Below are 10793 nucleotides of genomic sequence, written 5' to 3'. Positions count from 1 at the left end.
GTTTCCCTGTCTCTCAAGGGCAGGAATGCCAGGGAACTTGGAGCCACATGGACTCAGAGAAGAATTTAGGGACAAGGAGGCCATTTCCACCCCAGGACCGAGATCTCGTGTTCCACCTAGCATCAAATTTCTCTTCCTGGAGGAACTCACACCTCATCATGGGAGGTCAGAATGGTAAGGGAGAGGCCTGACACACTTAAAGTTTCACCCTGTTCGAGTTCAAGAGTTGGGCGTGGCTGCTAAGGTCCCCACAGTCATGGAAGGCTTGCACCAGCGCTGGCAGACCCCCCAGCTCCTGGTCTCTTGTCTTTGCCAAGAGCAGAATTGGCTGCGTGCTCTAGGAGACGGTGCATGAAGACAGATCTCCAGGGCTGCCTCCTTCCGGCTCCTAGCTCCCTGGGGAAAGTCCTGGGTGTGTGTCTCAAGGACACACAGACAGTTGTGCTTCCTTCTGGGATAGGAGGACTCATTTCTCCCTCCAGTGCCCTGTGTGTCTCCTCAAGTCTGGGAGCATTTGGAACATTGAAGGCAGGTTTTTCTTTTTTTGAGTTGGAGTCTCACTCTGTCGCCCAGATTGGAGTGCAGTGGCCGCTCCCAGCCACCGCAGCCTCGACCTGCTGGGCTCCGGCGATCCTTCCGCCTCAGCCTTCCAAGTAGCCGGAATTACAGGCATGCGCTACCATGCCCGGCTGATTTTTTGATTTATTGTAGAGATGAGGTCTCGCTGCCCGGGCGGGTCTCGAACCCGTGGGCTCAGGCAATCCACTCACCTCAGCCTCCCAAAGGCGCGGGATGACAGGCTGAGCCACCAAGCCCGGCTGAAGGCAGGTTTTAAGGAAAGAAAAAGTAGTGCCCTTATTCCCACACACTGTATTTGGTATAATCACCTCCTTAGACCCACACCCCCATTCCCTCCTGCCTGCTCTGGCTATCAGACAGAGGATCTTGGAGAGGTTTTGTTTTTATTTTTTACACAAAGGAGTGCTTGGTGACCTGCTTCCAAAGTCCCAAGAGTTGGAAGCAACTTCCCAGCGGTGACTCCTGGCACACACACCTCCACCTGGTGACCAAGGTCAGCATCAGCAGCCGTGAGTCGTTTTGAGAGCAGGTGCCGTGGATCTGGTGTGATGAGAGACATCCCAATGGAGGGACATTCTACACAGACCTTGCCAGTATTCAGAACCGTCAAGGTCATCAACAACAAGGAAACCGTCACAACTCAGAGGAGCCTAAGGAGATGCAACAACTCGATGTCATGTGGCATTTTGGATGGATTCCTGGGACCAAAAAAAAAAAAAAAACAAGATGTCAAGTGCAAACGAGGGAAATCCAAGCCAAGTATGTGGCTTGGTTAATAGTAATGCGTGGTGACAAGTGTGCCAGAGTGATGTGAGGGGACACTGGAGACGAGGGCCCAGGAACTCTGTGTTCTTTGGCAGTTTTCTTGTCAACCTTAAATTCTTTGGAAATGAAATGTGTTTGGGGAGCACACCAATGGAAGGGGGATGGGAGTCAGGAAGTCTCTAGACCCAGGGCTGTGGGCAGGGGTGGGGGTGAGGGGTCGACCCAAGGCCCTGGGGAAGGAATGTCCCCTGCAGGGGCGGGGCCGTCCACAGAGGAAGATGGACTCACAAAAGCCACGGAGCCCCTGCGTCCTGAACAAACGGATCTGTGTCTGCTTCCCCTGCTGCTGTGGAGTCCTTTCTAGCTGTGCCCTGTGAGTTACTGATCACAGAGGCCTGGTTCTCCTTAGAAGGAGAGGAAGGACCTCACAGCCCACCAACGCACGCCATTCTGGATGAAAGGGTCTCGCAGAGCGGAAGCAGCAGGTGCAATTCGCCTCATGTCTCCATCCAACACAGTGTCGCTTCCCCCGGGGGTCCCGGAGCCGTGAATGGCAGGACCGGGATGGACCAGCCACCTACTGGGCAGTGCGCGGTCCCGCTCTGCCCTGAAGGATCCAGGGTGGCTTGGGCTGCACCAGCCCCAGCCAGGCCTGCTTTTCCTGGCGCTCCAGCAAGGCTGACGCCACGGCTTCCCGGAGGCGGATGCCACACGCTTCCGGCTCCAGAAGGTGCAGCTTGAAGTGGAAGAGATGTCTTTGTTCCCTTTAATTGACAGTGATTTTCTTCTGTGAAGAACACATACAGAAGGTAGCGAATTGAATCTCAATTCACTGAATCTTATTAAACTGTTCTTGGGGAAAAAACATTTCAATAAAATTTAAAAGGAAGAGAAGCCAGGAAGCCGCGAACTGGAACAGGACGCAGGACGGGGCCGTGGTTCCCACATAGACGTGGGGGGCGGGGGCGGCCAGGAGAGTTTGTTATTTGTGTGAAAATCACGGGCTGGAGGCTGCCAGGTGAGCGCCGTCCGTCCTCGGCTCTGTCCTTGCAGGATGGGGACCTAGTCACTGAGCTGGTCTCATGCCCACAGTCCCATGAGGATGATGTCGACGACCCGGATACATGCCCATGGCACACTCCCAGCAGGGAGCCTGCAGTTCCAAGGGGCGCTCTGGCTTCCCTCCCGCCACCAGGGCATGTGCAGGATTGTGATGCCATGGTGTGTCCCCACCCCCTGTATCAGCCCCAAGATCCTCCCACACAGACTCTTCCCCTGCCCTCCATCACGCTCGCCTTGATTTTTATTGAGATGTAATTTGCACACCGTGAAATTCATCTTTTAAAGTATACAGCCCAGTGGTTTTAGGATATTTGTAGAGCTGTGCAGCCACTCCCCACAATCGATTCCAGAACATTTCATCACTCTGAACAGAGGCCCCGTGCCCTCTTACCCTCCTCTCAGGCCCAGGCAACCCACCGCTAGTCTTTCTGTGTCTGTGGACTTGCCTACTCTGGGTATTTGGTGTCGATGGAATCGTGCCATATGTGGCCTTGAACTCCTGGCTTCTTTCACTTCGTGGCATGTTTTTAGAGTTCATCCGTGTTGCAGCCTGGGTCTGTGCTTCCATCTCTCTTAAGGCTGAGTGGTACTCCATGGCGTGGTTATCCCAGCTTATGTGAAACCATCATCTGTCTATAGACACTTGGCTTGATTCGCTCGGGCTGCTGTGAGAAGTCCTGCCGCCCACCTTCTTCTGCAGGTTTTCTGGGGACAGATGTTCATGCCTGAGCATGGGGTCGCTGGTTACTCTGTGTTGAAGACTCGAGAAATTGGTCCACCGTTCCCACAGTGGCATTCCAACCCACCACACAGGTCCAAGGGTCCCTGCCCTCCTCACATCCTTGCCCTTGTGGTGTCCATCTTACTGCTTGCAGCTCTTGCTGTGTGAAGCAGGTGGTATGTTCTTAAAAGGCTCATGAATGTCTCGGAGACTGGGGAAGCTGGTGCCACTTCCGCTGCACCAGGCCTTCTGATGGAGAGGGATGATATTGTCTGTCCACAGCCATGCTGCGGGACTCCCTCCCCGGAATGTATGAGGCCGTCTGCCACCTCACTGAGCGGCTGAGGGTACCGTAGATGCCTTCGTGGGGTGAGCCTTTCCAGAATGTCTTAATCATAAAATACAAGCAGCCTCAGTGGCCCAAACCTAGGACTGAGCAGGGTCAGAAGAAGAGCCTTCAGGCTCCGCCTGCTCTCAGAGCTGATCTGAGGGATGAGGCGGGGACATCCTTGAACTGCTCATGGGTCTTTGGAGACAGGAGGTCCCCAAGTGTCTCAAGACCTCAAAAGTCCAGGTAGACACACAGCCCAGCTAGGCCTGGTGACACAGCAGAGTATGGGCCCTTTGGAGACCAACAGTGCAGGCTTTGCAGGCTTCCCCTTGGGGAGGCTCCCTCTGCCACCCACCCCATGTTTCCTGGCCGCTGTCCTGCCTGTCTGCCTGCCCTCTTTGTTTTTCCTCTCTGCACAAAACACTCTGAAAAGGAGGAACCTAGACTTGGAAAGTCAAATCGGCCTCTCCCGCCACCGTTGCAATTGGTTGGTTTTTCTGCAGAACAGCTGGCTGTCTTGGCAATGAGGAGGTTTCTATAGTAACCAGTTACAGACATGGTTAGGGAAGAATCATGGAAACATCCTGTGTGACAATACGCCAGGGTAGCAGGCACAGGCCTAGGTGCTGTGTTTCAGTGTCCTGGGATAGGGTTTCCCCGGGTGCTCATGGCAGGCAGGCTTGTTGGTCATTGCCTTTGAGTCAGCCTGTCTGGTGGGGTCTGGCAGGACCTGGTAGAGCCTGGTTGGCCTGGTTAATCTGGTGTAGTCTGGTGGGGCTTAGTAGGTCTGGTGAGGCCTGGTGAGAAATGATGGGGTCTGGTCCATCTGGTGGGGCCTGGTGGGGCTTAGTAGGCCTGGTAAGGGCTGGGGGGAACGGATGGGGTCTGGCTGAAACTGGTTGGCCTGGCCAACCCGGTGGGGCCTGGTGGGGCTTAGTAGGCTTGTTGGGGTCTGGTGGGAACTGATGTGGTCTGGTCATTCCGGTGGAGCCGGACTGGGCCTGGTTGGCCTGGTTGGGACCTGGTGGGGTCTGCTGGGGCCTGGTTGACCTGGTGGCTTGCTGGGGACGGGTAGGACCCTGCAGCATCTTCCCCACCTCGGGGCCAGACTGCCACCCAGATGTCCAGATGGTGGGAGAACTCCCTGGGTTGCCTGCACCACAGTGGAGCGACCCTTGTGTATGGGAGGATTTTGCACTGACCTAAATTCCTCTGTACAGGGATAGCGGCCCCAGTCACCTTGCTGAGTGTATGGAGAAATGGCACGTCAGTAGAAACACGGCCCAAAGCATTAGCACAGTGACAGTCCCTAAGTCCTATAGCAGGATACTTTCTTCCTGACCAGAAAACGAGACCTCATTATTCAGGGACTAGTCTTTCTTGGTAATTAGTTCTTATTCACCCATTTCTCATTTCACTCATTCACTCATTTCTCTCTCCCAATGTCCTGATGGCCAGCCCCAGGTACATGGGTTGTGCAGAGACGAGCACACAGGGGCACAGGCACACACAGATATGGTCATACACTTGAACACACCGACACAGGCACACTCACCAACTCACTGACACGAGGACATATGGACACTGACACACACACACACACACACACACACACAGATATACTTGCACATAATAGACACACTCACACATAGCCTTGCTCAAACACAGGCACAGAGAGTTACTTGCATGCACATACACACACACAGGCACACTTGTACTCACACAGGGGTACATGAGGACATACACAGATGCTCTTACACAGTAATTCACTGATTCACACAGGGGTACACGTGTGCATACACACCAGTACACGCCCATTCACACATGCCAAATATACACACAGTGTTACCTACTCACACACTCAGTCTCTTATCCTCATGGACACACTCACGGTGCATCCTCACACCCACACACACCAGCACACTAACACATGCACATGCACGCACATACACATACCTACACACACCAGCACACTCACACCCTGACACACTCTGGTGCACTCATGTGCTCATATACTCACACGTGCACACTCACAGACACACACATGTGCACACACCCCCAGACACACACACCAGCACACTCACACCCTGGTGTACTCACATGCTCATGCACACGTGTGCACACTCACTGACACACACACATGTTCCCACACACTCGCACACTCCAGTGCACACATCACAATGACATGCACACAATTTGTTTCCTTTCGAGTCCCATGATGCTTCCTGGGGAAGAGGCACCCCGAGAACCCATCAGGCTGGGCTGAGCCACCCCCACAGCTGTTATTAGAATTTCGGATTCATTTTAATGTTCAGATGGGAGGTTGGTGACAGAATTGACGTTGAATGACACCCATAATCAGTCCTCGATCATCTGTGCTGGTGGAAGAGTGAACATGGGCTTGGCTCCACCACACTTTGGGTTTTCACATGACCTTGAGTGCCTGCAGGTCCAGAAGCGATATCTGCCTGGCAACAGGGTCACTCGCCCCTGGCATCTTCCCTGCAGCCCGCCCGCAAGAGGCCACCCTGCTCCCTTTGGGTGGCGCCCGGCTTGTCCTTTCTCTAGCCCTCAGTAGCGGAGCGGGTGGGCGACGGGCTTCCAAGGGCACTTGTACCACAGATTACCGGGGAGTTGGGAGACAGAAATGTCAACAGGACAGACGCTTGGGTATGACACACTTCTGTGTATCTAGAGCTGATCTTGTCTCTCGAGATAAGCCCAGAGGCCAGCAGTGAGGGACACCCCCATGCCCGGCATTTAAAGCCACATGCCTGCTGTCATACACGCACACCCACAGTTCACTGTGGGGGAAACTGGTGGGTTTGCAGAGGGCGTGGCAGCTGGGGGATAAGAAGCGCCTACTGTTTATGCCTCACATGTGCTCTAGTGGGTTGAGTCACACAGAGAGTCTGAGACCTCCAACCCTCCCAGAACTTTGGCACGTGGATTGGCCACTCCACACAAGGGCACCTGTGTCATGTAGAGGAAAGTGCCTGGTCTGGGGTCCTGTGGAGGCCGGGGGTTCAGGTGAATGCCAGGTCCGGTTCTTCCATAGACTCACCTCATGTTCTCTTGGTGCCCTGTTGCATTATGGGCAGAAGGCAGGAGGAACTGGCAGGTCTTTGAAGTCATCTTGTGGGAACAACAGATACTGGGGACCCCCAAAGCTGAGAGGGAGATAGAGGGAGGGAAAGTGTTAAAAATCAGTTGGGTACCACTTTGCTATTTGGGTGATGGGTTCAGTAGAAGCCAGACCTCAGCATCATGGGATGTACCCAGGTAATGGACCTGCACATGTATCTCCGAATGCAAGATCTTATCAAGTCATCTTGTCAACACGGGGGTTTCTGAGGCTCGGTTTTCCCTCCCCTGAAATGAACTGTATGGTCATCGGCTGCTGTGTGCCTGGCAGGCTCCACAGGCACGCATGGCTGGCACTCACTGCTCTCCTGAGGTCTCGTGGATAAACTGCACGCGAGTCAGCCTCTGGAGTGATGTAAGGAGGGGTTTCGGCTTCCCGTGTGAAGTCAGGATGCACGCTCAAGAAAGCACTCTCGTCCCCTAGGGGTAGGGAAGGGCTCCGGCTGAGCCTGGCACCCCGCTGATTGTCTTGTCTCCTTCCTTCCCAGCTCCATGTCCGTCCGCTGGCCGCGCTGCCCCCTCGGAAGCCATGCTTGGATACTGATAGCCATGTTTCAGCTTGCCATGGATTTCCCCACCTGCGAGGCCCTGGGTCCAGGCACTGAGTTCCGGCTCCTGCCAAGGCCACTGCACCGGCCACCCCGGCTGTGGAGCATGAGGAGTGGACAGTCTGTGCGGATGCCGGCCCCCCTGTGGAGCCCCCGGTCATCCCGTGGGGAGCGGACCCAAGGGCTGATGCAGACACCCCGAGCCAGACGGGCCCACAGGCCGCGGGACCCGGTGGCCACCCTCGTGCCCAAGGGCGGGCTCGCCAAGCCCCCTGCTGCTGCCAAATCCAGCCCTTCCCTGGCCTCCTCGTCCTCGTCCTCCGCAGTGGCTGGCGGGGCCCTGGAGCAGCGGGTCCTCTTGAGGAGAGGAAAGCGGCACCTGCAGGGGGACAGTTTCAACAGCGTTGACTTCAGGGGCGGCCGGCCCACCACGGAGACTGAGTTCATCGCCTGGGGACCTACGGGGGACGAGGAGGCGCTGGAGTCCAACACGTTTCCAGGCATCTATGGCCCCACCACGGTCTCCATCTTACAAACGCGGAAGACGACGGTGGCCGCCACCACCACCACCACCACGGCCACCCCCTTGACGCTGCAGACTAAGGGGTTCACTGAGTCCCTGGATCCCCGGAAAAGGATCCCGGGTGGGGTTAGCACAACGGAGCCTTCCGCCAGTCCCAGCAGCAACGGGGAAGACGTCAAGCCCCCAAGGATTCTGGGGGAGACCTCAGGTATGAACCCCTCTCTTCTGGGTAGGGTTGGTGGGGTTCAGGGTGGAGGGAGGGAGGCTGAGATGTCCCTGGGGTGATGCTACGTGTGAGACCTTGGAGAGAGATGGGGGCATGATGTGCCTGTGAGCTGGCACACATGTGCAGACTGGTAAATACAGGTTGGTCCTAGAAGGAGGTGGGCAGAGAAGGGAGAGCTTCCCTCCGTCGTGCTGCCTGGAAATGCATGCTGCTCCTCTCATGCCTCTGTTAGGGACCAGCCGAGCCCTGCCAGATACAGAGCCTTGTCTCCCAGGAGGTAGAACTTCATGTCCACAGCCGGCCCCAGGAGTAAGATGCAGGGACATCTCGTGATGGCAATAACGGGCCTCGTGGCATCTTCACAAACCTTCAGGGATGTGGGGTCTATGGGTAGAGGTGCAGTACCTGCCAACTTGACCTTGGTCCAGGATTAAGAACGGCCTTAAGTAGCAAGAAAGACTGAGGGCAGGTAAAAGAAAGAACTTCCAGCGGTGTTAACTGAGGCTTCTCAGGCAGCGATTCAGGCCACAGCGTTCTTTTCCCTGGAGACAGGTTAAGAGGGTGTTTAGAGGACAGAGATCAGAACAGAGGGCTTTGGTTCTTCTGCTGCTGTGATTCTGGCTGCCTGTGACGGTGACAGCTCCTTGGCTTTGAAATCTCCCCCTCCATGCGGGCTTGCATTTTTCCTTCCTCATGAAGAGTGACTCTCAGAAGCCCCAGGGGTCAGAGCCTGGCTCTGCGCCGGTGGCCTGCACGGACGTGCACCAGCTTCACAGAGCCCTGGGGAGCTTGGGCCTGGGTCCCCGGCTGTCCCCACCTACTGATTGTGCATGTGCTCGCTAGACAAATAGCAATATTTGTTAAAATAGGGTGCAGATTCCAAGGCATTGGCACAGAGGGGGTAGGGGCACCATGGAAGCCTTGAGCTTTGGGTTTCATGGCCTGCAGAAGCCTCTTCAGAATCCAGGGGAGGCAGGGGCTGCCCTTCCGAGTCTGTCTGCAGGCACTGGGTATGGCATCCTGGCCTCTGCGTCCTTGCTAGACTCAGCGTCCTGGCCCTGATTCCCTGTCATCTTGGCAGACAGGCTCTGGTCAGTCCAGACAGATTTTCCTAGGGTGGGTGGCTTTTGTCCTTCTACCAGTGACCTACTTTCTATCTTCACCTGGACAAGAGAACCTGCAGGTTTTATTCTGAGCGCTTCTTCCCTAGAGAGCACCTTTTCTGTGAAGGCACCACCTGAACTCCATGCCAGTGCCAGGGGTGGAGGGCCAGGAGCCAGGGCCAGAGATGGGGGTTATGGGTCAGGGAATCTCTAGGAAGAGTTCTGGCAGGCTGAGAGCCAGGCCCAGAGATGGAGGTTGTGAGCCGGAAAACCCCTAGGAAGGGTTCTGGAGGGCCAAGAGCCAGGGCCAGAGATGGGGACTACGGGCTGCGGAACCTCTAGAAATGGTTCTGGAGAGCCAGGAGCCAGGCCCAGAGATGGGATCTGTGGGCCAGGGACTAGGAATGGTTCCAGAGGACCAGCAGCCAGGCCCAGCGATGGGGGCTATGAGCCCAGGCCCCCCTGAGAGGGGTCTTGGAGGCCCTGCATGGGCCACTTCCCTCCTTTGAACATGCACAGACACACGGCCTGCTATCCGTCATCCTGTGTCAGGTGCCTGTGGACAGTTTGCAAAGCATTCACTTTTACCCTCATGAGCCATCATCGTGGTGGGATCCTGGGCCCTTCCTCTGTCCACTCCTTGGTGTATGTTACTTACTATATAAACATGGATGAGGAAACAGGTTCCCCTTGATTCCAAACCACATTTGTTATGACTAAAGTTAAGCGCCTGGGACAGCGTTATAAGTCTAAGCAAATGAATCCACAGTACATTGGGTGTCGCTAATCCAACTCAACAGATGCTTATCTTGGAAGAGATTTATGGTTCTTCATAATATAATCTGGTGCGAGATTAATTTGTTTAGCAAAACAAATTTCACAGGAGGAAAACATGTGCATTTGCTTCAAATGCAGAGAAATGTTAATTCTGGAAAGTGACTCTGATCTGCAGGGAAGGGAGGGCTTACAAGGGCCCTCATGGAGGCTGGACAGTACACCCTTGGCTTCCAGAACAAGGCAGAGGTAAGGGAGGACGTGCCAAGAGGATCCCCTCAACTGGATTCACCATAGCTCAGTTGGCACTGCAAAAGTGGATTAGAACCAAGCAGCTGCGATTTGAGTTAGACACTGGGTGGAACTGGCTAGTGTACAGGAGGGAAGGTATTTGTTTAGGCTACTGAGAACAAGCTCATAATCTTCTTATCTGGAACTCCCAGGTAGAAAGGGTGGTGGGGACAGGAAAACTGAACTGTATAAGCTTTCCTGGATAGAAAGGGGACAGAGGGCTGAACGCCCCAAAAGCCCTTTGCCGCAGCAGTCATCACATGTAGGCCTGAGACCCCACCTCTTTGTGGAGTGGGACCACTGTGCACACTTGCCAGACAGTTAGGGCAGCAGGAGTGATTGGGGATCCCGGAGCTTCAGTCTGGGAAGACACGTGTTGCCTTGGGGTTGAGGATACTCGTGAGAACCCAGGCCCCATGCCTGGGTGACCCTGGAGAAGGTCTGTCCTCTCTTGGGTTCCTTCCCTTCACTGGTAGAATCGAAGCTCAGAAACATTTCCTCCAAATGGCTTTTGGGATAATGTAGCAGATCAACACAGAGCATTAAATAAGGCGCCTGACACCTAAGAGTCCCTGCCACACATCATTGTTTTTATACCCAGCAAAAGTGGCTCAGAGGAGAGGGTTGCCAGGGTAAAAAGTGGAACAGGCCCCCAGGGGCTTGGGAGTCATCTCAGATACACTCAGATGTGCCACTCACTGCTGGGGACACTTCAGTATTTGGAAT

General features: G+C 55.0%; 1 protein-coding gene across 1 annotated transcript in view; it reads left to right on the top strand.

Annotated features, from left to right (window-relative positions):
- The first annotated feature begins 7091 nt into the window (after positions 1–7091).
- Positions 7092–10793, top strand: part of AJAP1 (adherens junctions associated protein 1) — a 71428-nt gene continuing 67726 nt past the window's right edge. Inside the window, exon 1 of the mRNA XM_008049710.1 lies at positions 7092–7881. Coding sequence (XP_008047901.1) covers positions 7095–7881 — 787 coding nt within the window. The 5' untranslated portion in view covers positions 7092–7094. The remainder of the gene's footprint in view (positions 7882–10793) is intronic.

Source organism: Carlito syrichta, unplaced genomic scaffold (genome assembly GCF_000164805.1).
Source record: "Carlito syrichta isolate Samal-C Ts95f unplaced genomic scaffold, Tarsius_syrichta-2.0.1 Scaffold136066, whole genome shotgun sequence".
Taxonomy (NCBI): Eukaryota; Metazoa; Chordata; class Mammalia; order Primates; family Tarsiidae; genus Carlito; species Carlito syrichta.
The sequence above is the reverse complement of the archived record's forward strand: the minus strand, read 5'-3'. Positions and strand labels throughout refer to the sequence as shown.